At 45.9% G+C, this 22,060-nt stretch overlaps 1 protein-coding gene across 4 annotated transcripts in view; it reads right to left on the bottom strand.

Annotated features, from left to right (window-relative positions):
* LOC137562818 (volume-regulated anion channel subunit LRRC8E-like) overlaps positions 1-22,060 on the bottom strand; it is a 67,389-nt gene that overhangs the window by 13,303 nt on the left and 32,026 nt on the right. For 3 of the 4 annotated variants that reach the window (XM_068274537.1, XM_068274539.1, XM_068274538.1), the window contains one exon: positions 3,356-3,507. In XM_068274537.1, the coding sequence (XP_068130638.1) occupies positions 3,356-3,493 (138 nt within the window). In that variant the 5' untranslated portion in view covers positions 3,494-3,507. Of the gene's footprint in view, positions 1-3,355; positions 3,508-14,189; positions 14,358-22,060 lie in introns of those variants that run through there. The other variant, XM_068274536.1, reaches the window with a different exon arrangement.

Below are 22,060 nucleotides of genomic sequence, written 5' to 3'. Positions count from 1 at the left end.
TGATTATTTAATTTATGATGATTGACCCTTGTGGTCTTACCCCACGTGTTTGTTGATTTTTTAGTATGTTACAAAGTAATTCAGACAACATTGTACACAAGTGGCCAACTGCACAATATTTTCCCAACAGTCGGATCTGGCAAAATGCCTGATATCTGTCACTAGTCATGACGTTTGGCTACATTTTTGCACACAAATCTCAGGCACTTCAAAATGTGTCATTATTCAGACATCACAAACAACTTCAGCTGAGCGTGTGTATGAGGCTTAAAGGGGAACTGAAGTAAGAGGTATACGGAGGCTGCCATATTTATTTCCTTTTAATCAATACCAGTTGCCTGGCAGCCCTGCTGGTCTATTTCTCTGCAGTAGTATCTGAATAACACCAGAAACAAGCATGCAGCTAGTCTTGTCAGATCTGACTTTAAAGTCTGAAACACCTGATCTGCTGCATGCTTGTTCAGGGGCTATGGCTAATAGTATTAGAGGAAGAGGGTCAGCAGGGCTGCCAGGCAACTGGTATTGCTTAAAAGGAAATAAACATGGCAGCCTCCATATACCTCTCTCTTCAGCTCCCCTTTAAGGACTGGATCACTCTAGTCTAGGCTCTAAGACGGCCAGTGGAAGCAGCTGTGTAAACAGATCCTATGTTCAGCATAGGATCCAGTAACACTCGGCGCTTAAAAATGGAGCAGAATGCATATTCACGACCGGCAGGATTTTTCTTGAGACCACAGACGCTGCAAAGGCCCACCTAAGTGATGTAAGCCTGTGGGAACACACAGTGACCATTCTCATAGGCTGTTTACCCCATCCGTTCATGCTCTACTCACCTGTGTCTTCGTCATCTCGGGTCCTTCACTGCTACCACCAAGCACTGGTATAAAGATCTGAGCCCGGCAGAAGCATCAGGCTCTCAATGGACTGCAAAAGAACAATGGGAATCCTCCCTGGCACAAGGGAGGATCCTCACTGGTTCACAGAGTGGTGGTGCAGGGAGAATTATCATTGGTCTTTTGCAAGCCAATGGGAGCCAGATGCTTTCGCCAGAGCACCAATCCATATACCAGCCTTATTCCCATGCCATACATGGCAGAGGACTGGATTAATGGCAAGAGTGGACTCAAATGACGGCAGCAACAGACAAGAGGGAAACCAGTGAGTAGTGTGAATAGATGGACACAGACGGGGCACAGCATATCCGCTCCAGGTACACTGTCAAGTCACCGCTGTGCACAAGGCGTAGTCTGAACACAGCCTCATACTTCTAGCCATAGACCCCGAACAAGCATGCAGATCAGATGTTTCACTGAAGTCAGAATTACACACCTGAAACAAGCATGGGGCTTATCCAGCCAGACACTACTGAAGCCAGGAAGATCAGCAGCACTGTCAGCAGGTATTGTTCAAAAGGAAACAAATCTGGCAGCCTCCATAAGCATCTCACTCCTTGGCCCATAGGCAATTCACTTTTTCACCTGAGTTTTCTCCTAGGTGAAATTTTCTACCTTGTCAATAAAATGCCTTTTAAACCACATACAAACAATTTTTATAGTACTTTTTCAACTACTTTTTGGATTTTTTCCATTGCAAAATCCTAAAAAGTTGTTATAAATCAAAGATGAAAAGTTATCTCCTAGGAGAAAACTCAGGTGAAAAAGTGAATTGCATATGGCCCCTTGTGTCCTATAGGCAGTTCTATATGTAAAAGGGGCATAAAATAGTGTACAATAAAATGTAAGCATGATATCTGCTTATTTTGATCTTAAAAAGAACCAGAGGGGCAAAAAAACATATCTGGGGCTTCCTCAAGCCCCCTGCAGGCTGATCAGTTCCGTAACATCCTGCTCCACTTGGATCCTCCGCTAGACGGTCCGGTAACTTCGGGGTGTATTACGCATGTGCGACCCCGCCGTGCCCCCCTTCGTGCTCCCAGGCGCAGAAGTGCAATAGAGGGACACATGCGGCTCACCTGCACTGACTTGCGAAGTTACCAGGCTGCCTAGCGGATGATCCAGGTGGCAGAGGAGGACAGCGAGGGACTGATCAGCCTGCAGGTGGCTGGAGGAGGACGGCGAGGGACTGATCAGCCTGCAGGTGGTGGAGGAGGACAGCGAGGGACTGATCAGCCGCAAGGTGGCTGGAGGAGGACAGCGAGGGACTGATCAGCCTGCAGGTGGCTGAGGAGGACAGTGAGGGACTGATCAGCCTGCAGGTGGCTGGAGGAGGACAGCGAGGGACTGATCAGCCTGCAGGTGGCTGGAGGAGGACAGCGAGGGACTGATCAGCGTGCAGGTGGCTGGAGGAGGACAGCGAGGGACTGATCAGCGTGCAGGTGGCTGGAGGAGGACGGCGAGGGACTGATCAGCCTGCAGGTGGTGGAGGAGGACAGCGATGGACTGATCAGCCTGCAGGTGGCTGGAGGAGGACAGCGAGGGACTGATCAGCGTGCAGGTGGCTGGAGGAGGACGGCGAGGGACTGATCAGCCTGCAGGTGGTGGAGGAGGACAGCGATGGACTGATCAGCCTGCAGGTGGCTGGAGGAGGACAGCGAGGGACTGATCAGCGTGCAGGTGGCTGGAGGAGGACAGCGAGGGACTGATCAGCCTGCAGGTGGTGGAGGAGGACAGCAAGGGACTGATCAGCCTGCAGGTGGCGGAGGAGGACAGCAAGGGACTGATCAGCCTGCAGGTGGTGGAGGAGGACAGCGATGGACTGATCAGCCTGCAGGTGGCAGAGGAGGACAGCGATGGACTGATCAGCCTGCAGGTGGCTGGAGGAGGACAGCGAGGGACTGATCAGCCTGCAGGTGGCGGAGGAGGACAGAGATGGACTGATCAGCCTGCAGGTGGCGGAGGAGGACAGCGAGGGACTGATCAGCCTGCAGGTGGCGGAGGAGGACAGCAAGGGACTGATCAGCCTGCAGGTGGCTGGAGGAGGACAGCGAGGGACTGATCAGCCTGCAAGTGGTGGAGGAGGACAGCGATGGACTGATCAGCCTGCAGGTGGTGGAGGAGGACAGCGATGGACTGATCAGCCTGCAGGTGGCAGAGGAGGACAGCGAGGGACTGATCAGCCTGCAGGTGGCTGGAGGAAATCCCAGGTATGTATAAAAAAACAACAACTTTGTCTCGGGTACCTTTTAAGGAAATTAAATCACATTGAGTCTTTAACAGTACATATTTTTGGGATGTTAAATCTAAAATCTTTCTCTACAACCAGAAAAAGTTAAGAGGCTGTGTTGTCAACAGCAACTCTTCCTACATATTCCTCTGCGCAGAGCTAAACATCTCTCATAGAGGACCACACATGGAAATGGATGCTGACCGCTCTGACAGACGTGGGGACCACCTACCTGCAGCGTGCAGCCAAACACACCAATCATGAGCATGGCAACGGTGATGTACTCCGCCAGGACATCCCACCAGGGCTTGAGCACCTTGAAGGCCGGAGTCTGCTCGGTGAACTGCTTGAACTCAGCCACAGGAATCATGGTGGCACACTAATCTGAAGAGGAAAGCAGATTAAATTAAGTTCTGATGAGAGTCCATGCCAAACAGCCACCTTTACCGCCTACTCGCAACCATATTCAGACAGTACATGAGACACTGGTAGTCCTGTGTCTGATAGTCACAGACCGTTAGGGCTCTTTTCCACTATAAAATGCGATCGCGATTCCGATCGCAATCGCGTTTCAATTTCCACCATGCGGTTGCAATTGAGGTACTATACTCATAGTCCAGCTCAATCGCATACAAAACGCGGCAGGACGACGATTGCGCTTTGACCAAAATCGCATCGCAATCGGATCACACTAATGGAAATTGCTGCTGCAGTTTCCATTAGTTTAATGTACCTTGCGATTTGCGATCAGAAGCAAATCGCAAATCGCAGGCTAGTGGAAAAAGGCCCTTAGCCAGTTATCACTAGAGCAAGCTGCACATCTTATCTGTGGTGTACAGGATCCCCCCTCCCCTCACAGGCTCTGGTAAGCGAGAGGTTAACAGGAAGCCTCTGCAGGTCTGGCGGCTCGGTAACTGGTGCTGATCTGCAGGGTTAACACTGAGCTGTATAAGGTTTCCACATTTATATTGATTGCAACTTGATACGTATGAGAAACGGTTTGAAAAGTGAGGGATGACCTAGCTGAAGTATGTGGCTACTGCAGTCATGCATCATGGATAATCAGCACACTTATTGTTTATAGACACGTCTGACAGGCTTCTTACATCTCTGTGCCGGGAACTCCAATAGTTGTAAACCGGATCCCTGAACAGCCACACAGCCCAGTACAGGCAAAGCTACATAATGAGCTGCTGCTACATGGAATGGAATGTGAGAGCAGGGAAGCCGGCACTGAGAACACTGCTGCCATTCTCACCTGAGCCCTTCCAGCCACAGATACAGGCGCAAGAGCAATACTGCTCTCAGGGACAGATCTGGGTCATCCAAATGCAATACAACAAACAATCCCAGCCAGGTCGGCATCTGCAAGGAGTTTATAAGTTCTCCCCATGTCTGCATGGGTTTCCTCCAGGCATTCTGGTTTCCTCTCACGTCCCAAAAACAAACAGAAAAGTTTACTGGCTTCCCTAAAATTGGCCCTAGACTACAATGGAGATAGGACTATGGTAGGGATTAGATTGTGAGCTCCTCCGAGGGACAGTACTAAATAATAATAATAATAAACTCTGATGGGTATGTGCTGGAATAGCAAGGACCAGTTTCCACTGCAGCCGAAACGCAGCAGTTTCCTGCATGCGTATTCTGCATCGCAGCCCATGGAAATCCATAAGCTGCATCCGAATAGCGTGGGGGTAACAAAAAGATGCCGCCTGCTGCAGTTCTCCACACAACACATCCAACCCCCCATATTCACATCAGCAAGGATGCCATGTCAGTACCGGCAATAGACGTGGAATGCCAGTGGAAGCCCAGAGAGTTTGTACTTCTGAGATTTGTGTCTGTTCCTCCAGCACGCAAATTCAGTTATTTTGCAGACTTTTGAAATAAAGCTTGATCCTAATTGGCATGATGGGGACATGAGAAGAAAAACAAAACGAAAAGAAAACAAAAAAACCCACAACTTTAAACCTTTAAAGTGTACCAGAGCGGAGAGGAATTAAAAGTTTTCTACATACCTGGGGCTTCCTCCAGCCCCATGCGAACGGATCCCTCCCACGCCGCAGTCTTCAGTCTTCTCCCTCTTCGGTACCAGGTCCCATAACTTCAGCCAGTCGCGTCCAGTCTGCGCAAAAGAAGTGCACCCTCTACATAGCTCTCCAGCTGCCGGATAGCTATGTAGAGGGCGCACTTCTGCGCAGACTGGCTGAAGTGACGGGACCCGGAACTGGATCTGCAGGCTGCGGAGGACGGCAGTGCGGGAGCGATGCGTGCGCATGGGGCTGGAGGAAGCCCCAGGGATGGATATAAAAAAAACAAAAACAAAACAAAACTATTTCTTTGTATTGGTTTATTTTTTCTCCAATTTGCTACAGTTCTCCATAGCTCACAAGATGCATGACGTCACAAATGGAAACGCAGCCTAACATGTGTATTCACCTTCAGAATTGGCTGCATAGACATACAAGTCTGTCATGCAGAGACTATTTGCATATTTAGCGATGATGCATCATGGGAGATATTTCTTGCTCAGTTAAAGGACAACTGAAGTGAGAGGTATATGGAGGCTGCCATATTAATTTCCTATTAAGCAATACCAGTTACCTGGCTGCCCTGCCGATTCTCTGCCTCTAATACTTTTAGCCATAGACCCTGAAGAAGCATGCAGCAGATCAGGTGTTTGTGACATTACTGGATATGACAAGATTAGCTGCATTCTTATTTCTGGTGTGAATCAGACACTAATGCAGCCAAATAAATCAGCGGGGCAGACAGGCAACCAGTATGGTTTAAAAGGAAATAAATATGGCAGCCTCCTCATTCTTCTCACTTCAATTGTCATTTAATACAGAAGGCATTTGCAATAATTCAACTTAAAGGTGGCAAATTCGTACTTCGTTTAGGGGGGGGGGGGGGGGACAGGTTTTTGTGCCTGTGAGCCCCTTATATACTTTCCTAGTGGTTCGCGGTCACCATGAGCATTCTGGGTACTTTGTAAATTACAAGTCTAGCAATTTCACCATACGCATTTTTTACCTGGAGGAGTTCAGCTTTAAAATGACACTATGAGCCAATCTACTAAAGTACTGGAATATTTACGGTAAACTGTGTGCCATCAGGTGGCAAGACCATGAAACTCTCCTGGGCTCTATCAGATCATAGCTAGGACTGCAAATATTAGTGAAGCAGCATTCATGTTCCTGTACACACATCAATACAAAAACTGACCTACTACAACAACATGCCAGCTAATGATGGTTCATATCAGGCGTTTCTCCTCTCTTGTGGGAGGAGTAGAGTAGGTCGGAATGCCTCTCCAAGTCTCTACTGCCATTTGGGCAATTGGATTCACAAAGTACAATTTTAGCACCATCATACAATACTTCAATCTATCACATGAACCCCTGGTTTCTAGTTACACCCACAGGTAGGACTAGACACCTCACTGCTTTTTTTGTGTGTGGAAAACTAGTGTTTTGAAGAGGAACTATAAAGAAGAAGAGGTTGTGTTTGCCTATTGTAAAAATTAAAAAAATAAAATAAATTATATAATATCTTTCCGCACCCTGATTTGCATTCTGAAAGTTATCACAGGTGGCAGATCCCTGAAGCTACATACATACAGACGACCAATTTTCAATGAACGATCATTCTAAACGAGCAATCAAAGAGATAATGATCAAGTTACGAACTTGGAACGACCAGCCTGAATATACGCGCACACACACACACACACACACACACACACACACACACACACACACACACTATATATACACACACACACACACACACACACACACACACACTATATATACACACACACACACACACACACACACACACACACACACACACACACACACACACACACACACACGACTGGAAGTTGTAAAATGAACGATATTTTTAAGGGAAGGGAGGTAATGTACATCGGAAATGATGTATTGTATACCGACATGCGGATACAGATCAGAAGTCCGCAGCTGTTCTATATACACGCTAGAGTTCTTGTGTTAAACGATCGTTCTATATCATTCAATAATCTGTCCCACACTTAATTCGTTGATCACTGGTCGTTACAAAAAAAGACGGATCACGAACGATTAACGAGGTAGGTCGTTTGCACTCGTTGTTTCAAATCATTCGTTACATTTATATAAACGATCGGTCGTTCGTAGCAAAATCGATAGTTCTCGTTCATTTACAAGCGATTTTTATCTGATGTGTGTATGAACCTTTAGTCATGTCAGGTGAGAATTCCAAAGCCATTGAAAATACCTGGTATCCCAGAAAGCTCTGGGAGGAAAATTCCACACAGCTGATCAGCCTAGGCTAGAGCATCACTGGGAAGGTGGAGCTACATGCCAATATACAGCAAAATATAGATAAAGAAAATGTTTCTAACGCTGAAACCAGGAAAATTACCGTAAATGTGGGTATCCTGAATAATTAACTGCAGGGGTGCCCATTGGCTAGGTTGCAAAGGCCTTCATGGTAGATCCCGACTACACTACATTTTCCATTCTGTATATACAATTGTGCTCCTAAAATTGTACATGGGTAGATCATTTTGACTTGCTAATTTTTAAAGTAGCTCACAAGCTGAAAAAGTGTGGGCACCTCTGATTTACTGCATTCTACTATGTGTCACTACAGTGCCTCTTTAAGAGCTCCCAGCAATCACTTTGGCTAAGTACATTATGAGAATTATCACAGAACAAGATAAGAATGTAGTTTCCTTGTAATATAGTATACTGGTAGGACTGACTTATCAGGAGTCCAGTTCTCTAACAAGGAATCACCACACAGAAGTAGTCTGAAGGCAGTGAGTGCTTTTACATTCCCTGTAGAAGACTATTTACTTACTGTGAATTCCAGTCACACAATGCCCTTCCCTGTATGTGCAGATTACTACAGTGCAGTGTCAATGTCAGCACACAATGAGAAGAGCAAATAAAGTCATGTACAACTCCCAGTATAGCTTCTGACACTGCCCAGCTTTCTGCAACATATTGGGGGGGGGGGGGGGGGGGGGGGGCAGATGTACAGTACATCAGGATCAAATGTTATGCAATATAGAGCTCTGCAGAGTAAGTCGGCACTAAAAACACGCCAGAGCTCTGCAGAAAGCCAGTACAGTATACTCGGGTAAATGCTGATATAGTATACATTCGGTTATGGTAAACAATAGTCCAAGTCCCAGCAAAGCTGCATTATAGTAAACTCTTAGGCTGCATTTCCACTTGTGCGGTGCGAATCGCCGCGGTAAAAATTTGCTTGCGGATGCGAATTTCGCATTCGGGTCCATACGAATTTTCATGCGAATTCGCATGGATGACGATGTATGCAAATTTAACCATGGCAGTGCTGGTGTGATTTTCCATTGTTTCTATGTGAATTCGCATGAAAATTCGCATACCCAAACCGCATGCGAATTTCCTATTAAATACATTGTATGCGATTCGCATAGTGGTATGCGGTATGCAAATTCTGATGGCTCTGCCATGCGAATTTTTTCTGCACAGAAAAACGCAAAGGAATCCTGACAAGTGGAAACAGTCCCATTCACTAGTATTGCTATGCGAATTTGCATGCGAAAAACGCATGTGAAATCGCAATAGTGGGAATGGGCCCTTACTACAACAGAAGCTCTGTTATATCAATCTGTTTTTTTGGCCCCTAAAAGTAGCCATACACTGGTCGATTGCCATCAGATTCGACCAACAGATAGATCCCTCTCTGCTAGAATCTGATCAGAGAGGGATCGTATGGCTGCCTTTACTGCAAACAGATTGTGAATCGATTTCAGCCTGAAACCGGTTCACTATCTGCTGAGCTGCCGCCTGCCCGCCCCCCCCCCCCCCCCCCCCCCGCATACATTACCTGCAGCTGGCTCCCGGCATCTTCTCCGCATCACCTCCCGGCTCCAGGCTGGCATCTTCTCCGCATCATGACATGCGTGTATCACTTCCTGTGTCACTCCAGTGACAGCGGAAGTTCAAATAGAGCGCCCTCTATTTGTACTTCCGCTGTCGCTGCAGTGACACAGGAAGTTATACACGGATGTCGTGATGCGGAAGGTGATGCGGAGAAGATGCCAGCCGGGAGGTGATTCGGAGAAGATGCCGGGAGACAGCTTCAGGTAATGTGTACCTGCGTCGATCGTACGTCGCTAGCGACGCGCTCCCTACCCGCGGGCGATCGACTTATTTCCCGCACAGAGCGGTCACATCGTTCACGCTAAATTTCGATCTATTTCGTCCCGAAATAGATCGAAATTTAGCGTGAACGATGTGACAGCAGATTCGATCCCAGTGATCGAATCTGCTGTCGATCGGCGGGTAATCGGCCTAGTGTATGGCCAGCTTAAGTGTTCAGTATTCAGCTATAGTGGAAAGTGGGAAGGCACATCCATCATACGTCAGAGACCCATGAGCCATGGTCGGGCTGAAAAATTGTAGCCTGCTAGCTATCTGCACACTATTCTAGGCCTGCGTGGATTACCTCAAAAGCACCAGCCTGTGAGACTAAAAATACATACACAAGTCGGATTTTCGCAAACGACCCATCGCTTGGGCGTCAAATCGGGCGTGTGTACGGTCTGTCGTTCAGCTGATAAGACTGGACTTGAGCGATCCGCCAATGCGAAACCCCGACGTGTGTACGAGCCTCTACACTTCCTGTGAAAGCTGCTGCCTGATTACTGAGGGAATTGCTTATCATCTGTGACTGGTTTGTACATGGCTGCAACACTACAGTATACCCAGGCTGCACAGAAATGTGGACAGAGGAGCACACTATCAGTACTGTACCTGCATTTACTGGTGAGACCTGCACTGTAATGCTTCCTGTGCAAGCTGTTACATGATTATTGCATGCAAATCCCTGTATAGTTGGAACACTGCACTTTGATCTAGCTTAGACACTGTCTGTGCTCGCTTGCTGAAGCATTAAGAAAAAACAACTCTTAATTATTGACTGAATTGAGATACAGTACTTTAGTATACTTTAGGTACGTATTAAGTATTTCCGATATAGTAAACCACTTTTCCCAGTCCCTTGCAGTTTACTATAAAGGGATTCTACTGCACCACCATAAGTGGCCTACCATCATTCTGGCAGCTGGTACTGAGAACTGCAACCAGCCTACACATTCAGCTTCTGCAGTAATCACACAGAACAAGTGCAGGCCTGGCAGAAGACTGAAGCTCACAGGAAAGGCCTTGTACAGGATGAACACTACATACATCCCTGGGGTGTACTCAAGATCCTCATATACCTTCTTCCTAGGCTCCACTTTACACAAGAAGCATCAATAACAATTAGTGCTCATTATGGCCTCTAGCTGGTCCACACAAGGGGAGGACTTGGAAACTGAAGTCAGGCAGTCAGTATGTGCCCCAGTCACAGCCAGCCATTGCGCTTTCTGTACACACAAGGACCTTGTTAGAAATACATTTTATTTCAATTGTGTTGTGTGATGTAGCGCTCACAAACAACCAGCAGGGGGACATGCCAGGAACAGAGGCAGACAGCATCTAATGTGGAGTAGCTGGGAGGCCACTTAGGTTCACATAAATATAGTGTAAAGATACCCATATACTTGTCAATTTCTCCAGGGCTGAGGAGTCTGTACAAAAATCTGACTCCGTTTATGAAACCCACCAACTCAGAGTACCCAAAAATTGTTTTAACTCCTCAGCCCTGGATTTCTCCAGTCAATATGCAGCAGATTTGTTCGAATACGCTAGAAATCGATGCAACAGGTGGCCTGATTGATAGACCTATTGAGTTCCGTTTAAAATCGATTTAATAGCTCATTCAGCACAGACGGAAGATTTAGGTCGCTCGATGGCCCATAGCATCATACTGATCGAACAGTGCAATGCTGCAGTTAAACAGATTTAATTCTGCCATTCATTTTATCCAACAACAAAGCCTATAAAAAAAAAAAAAAAAAAAAAAAAAAAAAAAAAAACACAAGTTTGTTGGATGACATGACTTCGCCATCTCCAAATACAGCACTTTGGATCCACTATACAGTTTTTCCCTTTTCGATTAGTCGACCAACACGTTAAAGGACAACTGAAGTGAGAGCGATATAGAGGCTACCATATTTACTTCCTTTAAACAATACCAGTTGCCTGGCTGTTCTGCTGATCTATTTGGCTGCAGTAATGTCTGAATCACACCAGAAACAAGCATGCAGCTAATCCTGTCAGATCTGACAACGTCAGAATCACCTGATCTGCTGCATGCTTGTTCAGGGTCTATGGCTAAAGGGATTAGAGGCAGAGGATCAGCAGGATAGCCAGGCAACTGGTATTGCTCAACAACCCTGGCATTACAATTCTTGCAGCCATGGGTGGGTTTTTTTTTTTTAAAGGTTATTTTTTAGTGTAGCTAGCACTAGGCTAGCTACACTCTGCCCCCAAGTCACCCGGCACTGTGCAATCCACCGCGGCGGTAATGGACAGGCTGAGCTCGTCATTACTACCAAGGTGGTTAAAAGAAAAAAAAAATGTGTCTGCCTCTATATACTTCTCAGTACAGTTGTCCTTTAACCACTTCACCACTGAGGGGTTTTACCCCTTGAGCACCAGAGCAATTTTCACCTTTCAGCGCTCCTTCCATTCGTCTATAACTTTATCATTACTTATCACAATTAAATGAACTATATCTTGTTTTTTCCGCCACCAATTAGGCTTTCTTTAGGTGGGACATTATGCCAAGAATTATTTTATTCTAAATATGTTTTAATGGGAAAATAGGAAAATGTGGGAAAAAATTCATTATTTCAGTTTTCGGCCATTATAGTTTTTAAATAATGCATGCTACTGTAATTAAAACCCATGAAATGTATTTGCCCATTTGTCCCGGTTATAAAACCGTTTAAATTATGTCCCTATCACAATGTTTGGCGCCAATATTTTATTTGGAAATAACGGTGCATTTTTTTCAGTTTTGCGTCCATCCCTAATTACAAGCCCATAGTTTATAAAGTAACAGTGCTGTACCCTCCTGACATAAATATTTAAAAAGTTCAGTCCCTAAGGTAACTATTTATGTATTTTTTTTAATTGTAAAATGTTTGAATTTGTTTTTTAACTAAAAAAAAAAAAAAAAAAAAAAAAAAAAGGGGAGTGTGGGAGTAATGAGTTAATTTTTTTTTCCCCACAATGATCGCGCTGCTTAGCGGAGAAGCAGCGGATCATTGCGGGGCTTAGATCTACGAACGGGAATGGATTTTCCCGTTCATTGATCTCCGGGCGAGCGGCCGGTGGCGCAGAAAGTACGGATTTCTCCGTCCCTGGGGGTGAAAGGATGGAAAAAGGGACGGAGAAATTCGTACGGGCGGGGGTAAAGTGGTTAAAGGAATAGTCAGGCACACACAAAAAAAAAAAAAAAAAATTAAAATTAAAAAAAAAAAAAATGTATCACTTACCTGGGGCTTCTACCGGCCCAATGCAGCCATCCTGTGCCCTCGTAGTCACTCACTGCTGCTCCAGTCCCACTATGCCAGCTATTTTCGCATTTACGCATTGCACCACTAACGCGTAAAAATGTATGCGTTAATGTTCCTGCACCAGCGGGAATGCGTAAAAATGTACGAAATGCGGCCCGGAAACTAGCTGGCGGCAGGGGACTGGAGCAGCAGTGAGTGACTACGAGGGCACAGGATGGTTGCATGGGGCTGGTAGAAGCCCCAGGTAAGTGAAACTTTTTTTTTTTGCCTGACGATTCCTTTAAAGATACGGTCAGTGGGGCAAAATGACTATAATGGTGGCCATACATGGTACAATTTTTTCATACAAGCTTACCATTTCTATGTAGTATAAGGGTAAATTAAGTGAATATACTGAAAGGATAATTTAGGCAGTTCCCTTATATTACACAGAAGTGGTAAGATTGTATGAAAAAAATTGTACCATGTATGGCCACCATAAAGATAACATTGTGTGCCCCTCTGAGAGACAGTTAAAGTACCACTCCAGCAAAAAAGTAAGCAGTTAAAAGTGGACAGAACTGACAGGTTTTAGACTAGTCCCATCTCCACATGGGGGATTCTTCGTGTTTTCTTTGTTTTCAAAAGCATTTCCTGAAGAGCAGCCAGTTTAACTGCCAAAACAATAAGATACCAGTCAGTCTCCCTTATCACTGGCACACTATTTTGGCACTTAGAAACTGATGTGCAGAAAATGCTTTTGAAATAACACAACCTGAGAATCCCCCATGGGGAGATGGACTAGTCCAAAACCTGTCGGGTCTGTCAGATTTTAATTGCTTACTTTTTTTGCTGGCGTGGTCCTTTATGTGACAAGACAATATACTCTGTACATCGCTGTGGAAGATGTTGGCACTATATAAATACTAAATCATAATCTAAATTCAGGCACATTTTAACTATACGCCATCAAAACTTTAGGCCTGACCTCCGTTTGAGCAGTACTGCGCAAAAGGGTAATTGTCCGGCCTATAGAATGGATTCCCTCTGCTGGGAACAGGAAAAAGTCTCCGGAAATACTGCAAATATACATTTACTGTCTGATCTCCAGGGCCCTGTAATCATGCAACTGCACAGCTAAGCTTCATAGAATATGCTTCTAATGTTAAAAGCATGGATCCTGGATCCGATGTGTAGTCACAACAAACACCATTATATTCAGGAGGGCGGGAGGAACAGAAAACCATTTACTGGCAATCCTCACAACAGCCAAATATACAAAACATTCCACAAATCTCACACCTTTTACATCCTCCATCAAAGGTTTACTATACAGAAGAGACCTTTGTTCAGTCGGTCTAGACCAGGCATGGGCAAACTCGGCCCTCCAGCTGTTACGGAACTACAAGTCCCACGATGCATTTGCCTGTGGCTGTCAGACTCCTGCAATGCATTGTGGGACTTGTAGTTCCTTAACAGCTGGAGGGCCAAGTTTGCCCATGCTTTTCTAGACAGATGGAGAGAGATAGGGCTACTCATGTAACTTGTATAGAAAAATCAAATTACTCGAATGATTCAGCGAGCATTACAGCAGTGACCATGAAGTGCCGGGACATACCTTTCCCTGTACAATAATAAGGCTATAACCAGCTCAGTACAGGCCATCTGCAGAATCCATTCTGTAACGCACGGTTTGAATATGCACTAGACCTGCCTCTATCTGCCACATGACCAGGCTCAGCAAAGCAGATTGGTTACACAGCTTTACAAGACGAAAGAGGTGTGGCTCAGCTCTCAGCAAGAAGACATCACTATGGTAACATCTTTCCGACTGGTGGTGACATTACCTGCATCTAACACTAAGGCCCCTTTTACACTTAATCAGTTGGTATGCGTTAGGCCCCGTTCACATTACAAACACGAACGGGCACGCACAACGCAACGCGTACGAACGCACGCCATCCGCGTTTGTATGCGTTGCGTGGCTGATCCCATCACTGAAAAGTGAATGGGACAGCCATGCGTTTTGGCAAAAAATGCATGCAGCATGCGTTCCCGGACCGCACAGGTCCGGAACGCATGCAGTGTGAACATCAGACATTGCACTCTATGCAATGTCTGATGTCGTGCGTGTCGGCCACCTGCACGCGTTTCCAAAACGCGTCTGGAAACGCGTGCAGTATGGGGCCTTAGTGTGCGTTAGTACACGTTTTTTTCCATAGCAGTACATTGGGAAGAAGATTTCAGTTAAAACGCATTAAGTGTGAAAGGTGCCATAGGAAAACATGGGACTTTGAAAATCCGTTTTCTTTCCGTTTTAACTGAGAGCAACTGATTAAGTGTAAAAAGGACCCTAAGGGTCCCGTTTATAAAGCTGGCAATATGCCGATTGCCAGAAAAATGCAGTTTACAGATCTCCCCCCAATTTTTATTATTTTTTATGTAGATAGGCAAGTTTATAAGAGCAATGGTCATCAGAAATTATTTTTATTTATCTTAAGCCTGGTCCACACACACAATGCAATTTTTACATCAGATTGACTGTCAAATCAATTATTTTTGTCAGGTCCAATCTGATTTCCAATCACATCTATACAATAATCACTCGATCAGAACGTAGGTTAGACCTGTCGGAAATAATCGATTTGACCTGTCTAACGGGAGATTGCATGGTGTGTACCAGGCATTAGGGTGTCCATTAACAGTACAATTTTCCCTTCAGATTTGATCTTTCGAAGCGATATGAACGATCAAAACTAAAAAGGTAGACCACTAACAGAACAATTTAAGACTGTTTTACATTGCGATTCGATCATAAAATTCAACTTTCGAATTGATTTTTTTCCTTTTCCAATTTTTCAAAGACTTGATTCACAACGATTTGCGCCACGCGGTGCGGTTTTCTATACAATTCACTGAAAAATTGCATTAAAAGATGGAATCTGAAGGAAAAGAAAATTGTACCGTTAATGGCCACCTTTATAAGGATCAACCGGTCTCCAGTTTTGCAGACAATTATCGCTAAAAAGTGGCTACCGCCTTATCTAGAAAGCAGCAGTTAATTACAACAGGCTAGCAAAGCGCACGCGACTACCACAATTAATCAAATTGCTCCTTTATAAATACTGTACAGTAATCAGGATCTTAAAGAGACAATCTAACAAGGAAAACATCCCCTCGTGGTACTCACCTCGCGAGGGGGAAGCCTCCGGATCCTAATGAGGCTTCCCCCATCCTCGTCAGTCCCACGGGGGTCTCGCTGCAGCCCTCCGAACAGCGGCCCGACAGACTGTTCAATATTTACCTTTCCAGGCTCCAGCGGGGGCACTGTTGACGGAGATAGGCGAAAATAGCCTATCTCAGTCGGGTCTGCTCTACTCCGCAGGTGCAGGAGACTTGCGCCTGCGCAGTAGAAAGGCCCGACGGAGATCGGCTATTTCCGCCTATCTCCGTGGGAAGGAGTCGATACTGCGTCGGGAGGATTTTCGCCGCCACCGTGGGACAGAGGAGGACGGGGGAAGCCTCAATAGGATCCCTAGGATTCCCCCACCCAATGTGAGTACCCCCTAGGGGAGGTTTTTTTGTTACAGATTTTCTTTAAGGAACAACTGTAGTGAGAAGAATATTGCTATATTGATTTCCTTTTAAACAATACCAGTTGCCTGGCTGCCCTGCTGGTCTATTTGGCTGCAGAATTGTCTGAATCATGCCTGAAACCAGCATGCAGCTAATCTTGTCAGATGTGACAATGTCAGAAACATCTGATCTGCTGCATGCTTGTTCAGGGGTCTATGGCTAAGGGCCTGTTTCCACTAAGAAGTGATGCGAGTGCGGCTACCTAACTGCATTGTGTCACTTCCATAGTGTATTAACCTCCTTGCCGGTTATCCCGAGCTCAGCTCGGGGTAACCTGCCGCGGAGGATTCCTCAGGCCCTGCTGGGCCGATTTGCATAATTTTTTTTTGTTACACGCAGCTAGCACTTTGCTAGCTGCGTGTAACTTACGTTTGCCGCCGCTCCGCTGCATCAGAGGGTGCCCCCCCCCGAGACCCATGCGCTGCCTGGCCAATCAGTGCCAGGCAGCGTAGAGGGGTGGTTCGGGACTCCCTCTGACGTCACGCCGGCAATGACGTCGGCGACGCCATGGCGGCGGGGGAAGCCCTCATGGAAATCCCGGGATTTCCGGATGGGTATATGCGCCGGCAGCGATCGGCGCATTGGGGGGGGGGGAGACGCTGCAGGGAGGGGGGGGGGGGGGAAGCATGTAGCTAGCGCTAAGCTAGCTACATGCTAAAGAAAAAAAAAATGCAAAAAAACACCCACCCTGCCGTGCGCAGCAAATTTTTATAACGGCAGGGAGGTTAAGAAGCATTACGTGAGAGTTTTCGCATTGTGAAAAATGTGTAAAAAAAACTAAAAAAAAAAAAAACAAAAAACAAAAAAAAACCAAGCTGTCTGCATTACAGAACAGAAAGTGGGGGTGTGACAGAAAATGGTTATTTCCAGTAGCCCGGCGTGGACTGGAAACTCTTTAGACTCACGTTACGTATCGGATTTCAGCTGTCATTTTCCTTGAGATATCATTAGCCGACACTCTGGCTTGTGATCACTATATGTCCGTCTCTTCATGTGGCTAGTGCATGACAACACCTTTGTTTCAGTGTCTCTTCACTTTCCAAACGACAACCAATCAGATTTCAGCAATCTCTTGCTAAGGACAACTCCTCTTTATACTTCCTTTGTATACAGGTGTGCACAGACTGGCTAAAACCAACACATCGGGGCTGCCAATCACATGCTAGATCCTCAGCCGAGCCAGCCCCAGTTCATGTGTAGGAGGACTCTGAACACATGATCTGTGAAGTTTGATTTCCCCAACTGATTGCCATTGTGTTCCCTGCAGCTGTAGGTCACCAGACCCTCTCCACCCTTCCCCTTAGCATGTGTATTCATTCAATTAAATCACATCTAGATTGCTTTCTGCATGCATTTTACATCTGCATCTAGCTGTATCAAGGCTCTGGAAGGTACACCGTGGATTTGGGATTAGTATGTGCTGTTTCACGCTACAGCCACTGCTCGTTTAATAAACCACCTCAAATCTCAAAAAGATTAACATTCTTCTGACGTGCTCACCTGCTAATTCCGAGAAGGACAGAAGAACTGCCAGTTTTCATATAAAAGGGGATATGTGCCAGCAAAAACAAGAACTTCTGCTAGAGACAGGTGACAAGGGCAGGAGAGGGGACCACTGCTGCTAGTGACAAGGGCAGGAGAGGGGACCATCACTGCTGCTAGAGACAGGTGACAAGGGCAGGAGAGGGGACCGTCACTGCTGCTAGTGACAAGGGCAGGAGAGGGGACCATCACTGCTGCTAGAGACAGGTGACAAGGGCAGGAGAGGGGACCGTCACTGCTGCTAGTGACAAGGGCAGGAGAGGGGTCCGTCACTGCTGCTAGTGACAAGGGCAGGAGAGGGGACCGTCACTGCTGCTAGTGACAAGGGCAGGAGAGGGGACCGTCACTGCTGCTAGTGACAAGGGCAGGAGAGGGGACCGTCACTGCTGCTAGTGACAAGGGCAGGAGAGGGGACCGTCACTGCTGCTAGTGACAAGGGCAGGAGAGGGGACCGTCACTGCTGCTAGTGACAGTAGACTTTCAGCAGAGACAGATTCTCTCATTTTGTATTTACAGACTGGGGATGAGATTAGTCCTCTAGAGGTGGCCATACATTAACAGATGCCCACCACATTCGACCATCAGATTGATCTCTCTCAAATAAAGTCTGATCTGAGAGGGATCATATAGACTGTACAAAGATTTTAGCATAAACTCTACTGAGAATCTGTAGAGCCACACTGCCTGCTAGGCCCCTTAGGTCTCCCCATCTATGTGCTCCCTGTCAGGCCATGCAGAGAGTTGGCAGCAAAGCTTACGCTCACTTGTCTGCTGGTGAATTTGTCCTGTGCAGTGTCTTCTCTCCTGTGCGGCTGGGGCGCCTGTGTCCTGTGACAAACAACGCTAGGGGCTCGGCCTCTAGCATCAGTCACAGGACACAGGCACCCCAGTGATGATCGAGAAAACATGGGACACGTGAAAAAAATGTGCAAACGGAAAGGTCAATGTAAGCTCTGCTGCCAATAATCCACATCAGTTATCCTGAAACTGTAAACCATGACCATAAGCGTTGCGCTTGAGTCATGTTGAAGTTTAGGGAAAGGGAGGGAGGGGCACAGAATATAGCCACAGAAGCCCAAATGGGAAGAGTCGGAACTGTTCCCTGAACTTAATTCTGGAAGAGAATTTAGGAGTTTTCCAGGTCACAGAGCTGTCAAGTGAGTGTTCATCACCATCACCATAATTGGCCTTCTTAATTGATTTAATGAATTCCAGAGTTACTTCACCTCTGTCTGACTACACCCATTTCCCCGATCTTCACTCATCCGAAGCAGCAGTCACATGACTCCTGGGGGCAGGGCTCTGCAGTCCAGAAGCCCCAGTTACTGATTATGCAAAGAAGGCATTTGCGATTATTCAAGTTGGAGTGAGCATATGAGGTGTCCCACGATGCATCACTGGAATATGCAAATCATCTATTGTCCCCGTTAAGTAGCCACACCTCCAGAACCAATGAAATTATGTGTCCGCTTGGTAATTGTACAGCGCCACAATAATCCAACATGCATACAGGCTATTTCGGATTGGTTGATCCTCATGGATTAATATGGCTTTGGGGTATGGCTCTATGGGGTTTACATCTGCATTATGATTTTTCAACTTGGATCAGAACAGATCAAAAAATCCACTGGGCGGATAGACAGGCCAGCTATATAGACTATATGACCATTTTTAATCATCTATGTGAGCAACTGATTTTTTCTTTTAATTAAATTTGATCTGCTTATCAAAATATAAAATCATTCATAAGAATTGTACCATTAATAGGCACCTAAAGGGATTATGAAGATGGAGTGTGCACACAGATCGATTGCTCTTCTGTCCACTCAGAAGCTCTGTATGGTCTACACTCAGGAAAACAAAGTTTGCCTTCTTAAAACAGAAAGAATTTGTGACAAGATGTCTCCCACAATGCATCACTGCTGAATATATGCAAATTAAGCTTGGAAGAACAAAGAGAAATCGAGAGCCCAATATGGTGTAGTATTGTTAAGTTGGTTGTGGTTTAAAGCAAAATATTTAGATATACTCACAAACATGGGTTACCCATAGGCAACCACTTCAAGTGCAGGTGGGGAGTATTAGAACCTGACCCCACTCAGGTTTTTAAGATGTCGCTCTCTGTAGATAGGAAATGGGGTAGCACCCCTCCACCGAGGGTGGAATCAAGATTTCAGCAAGGCTTGGTGTACAGAGGCGCCAGAGTAGAATAAAAACGGTTAAAAACCGTCTAAAAGAGGGGGATGTTCAGGTGGACTTACCTCCCTCGAAAATATAAAACTCAATTCAGTCACAATATATCAATACAAATATTTTTTATTTAACTCCACTTAGTGTAGTGCAACGAGTTTCACAGGTGTGGTCCTGCCTCATCAGGCGAACAGGAGTATAACTCAATGGGTCTAAATGCAGAAGTGAGTGCCTCTGAGCGCAGAGGCACTCACTTATGCATTTAGACCCATTGAGTTATACTAATGTTCGCCTGATGAGGCAGGACCACACCTGTGAAACGCGTTGCACTACACTAAGTGGAGTTATATAAAAAATATTTGTATTGATATATTGTGACTGAATTGAGTTTTATATTTTCGAGGGAGGTAAGTCTACCTGAACATCCCCCTCTTTTAGACGGGTTTTAAACATTTTTATTCTACTCTGGCGCCTCTGTACACCAAGCCTTGCTGAAATATGCAAATTAACCATTGTTGCCCTTAGAAGCTAAACACGCTGGAATATGTCAGCTTGTTAATTTGTACAAAGCCATAATAATCAAACATGCATACAGACTGCCCCCCCCCCCCCCCCGCAGCATACATAAGGATCCCCCCCTCCCCCCAAATAGAAGCAGCAGGAGCCTTCTCCCCTACATGTCCTGAACTCCCCCCCCCCCCCCCCCCCCCTCCTCCCTTTCCCAGCAGTTTAATCCTCCCCCCTTCAAACATAGCAAGTAGCTTCAGAATCCTCCTGAAGCTATTTGCCCAGTGTTCTCACTTGCTTGGCAGCCTGGAGGGGAGAAGACACTGCGCACCCAGTCAGCCTGCAAGGGAGGAGACGCTGTGTGAGGCTAGGTTTCCACTTTTGCGTTGTGTCAGATTTTGCTCTCAGAAAATTTGCATCGACTTTGCAACTAATGGTGGTGAATGGGGCTGTTTACATTCAATGCGAATTTTCATTAGCGTTCGTACGCGTGAAAAAATCTGAGGTCCTGTATCATCTTTTCAGACATCGCGTACAATGCTTTGCATAGGCAATGCGAATTTTTGCGTAACGTGCCCGAAAATTCGCATTAGATCCATGGTTACAGGAAGTTGTCAGCAGTCATGACTAAGCTGTTACTAGGCAGATTGTGCATATTTAACTAATGCGAATTTTTGTGTACGAAAATTTGCATAAAACCGCGTACAAATTTACATGCAAATTTTCCCCAATCAGAAAAATCTTATACGATCTTTTGCAGGCGAAAATGTCACGCTACAGTGGAAACATAGCCTGAGTTACACAGCCTGGAGGGGAGGAGACCTGTCTCCTCATTTGCTCCTCTCCCCTTCAGCCACGCCTCTCCCCTCTTCTCACTGATGCTGCTAAGGCAGCAAAATCTGACAGCCGCGGCTGTGCGGCTTCAGATTTTGACAGGAGACCGCTAGGCAGCCACAATCTACTCAGCAGGAGGTCGCGATCTACCGGTAGATTGCGATCGACCTATTGGGCACCCAGGCTCTAGACTATTCCCTCAAGCTGAATGGATATCAGATATCCATGGAGTCCAATAAGTCAGCATGTCCCCCCCTTCAAAAAAAACTTTTGCCATATTGGCTATATCACAGTTAGTATGCTAGATAAGTCTGATTTATTCCACAATTATTTTTTCCATTTCGTTATTAGAATTTCATTAATATGGAGGGACAAAGTCTGGCAAACTGACCTTTACTACCATTACTCAACAACTCAGCGTTTTAGATAATTCTTGGCCTACCCATGCCAAGAACTTTGCTGCTGTGGTTGATATACATTCCAACCAGCTGGTCTCGCTGTACCATAATCAGGTCCAATCGGTTTCAGCATGAAGTCTTGTGAATTGGCCTAGTGATGCTGCCTCGTCGCCCCTAGCTGCAACCCCCCGGGTGCCGATGCATTAATACTGTACCTTAGGTGTCCACTGCTGTCTCTGCGCTCTTCTTCCTCATTTAATATTTCCCAGCATGTCTGATCGATACATGCGACCAATTTTGCCCCCGAAATTGGTCAAATTGGCATGTCCTAGTTAGCACGGATTTTCATTAGTCAATCGGCCACTGCCAAATTTACTGATGT

The sequence above is a fragment of the Hyperolius riggenbachi genome, chromosome 3, assembly GCF_040937935.1.
Source record: "Hyperolius riggenbachi isolate aHypRig1 chromosome 3, aHypRig1.pri, whole genome shotgun sequence".
NCBI classification, from domain to species: domain Eukaryota; kingdom Metazoa; phylum Chordata; class Amphibia; order Anura; family Hyperoliidae; genus Hyperolius; species Hyperolius riggenbachi.
Note: the sequence above shows the minus strand (reverse complement) of the source record. Positions and strands in the feature narration are given on the sequence as shown.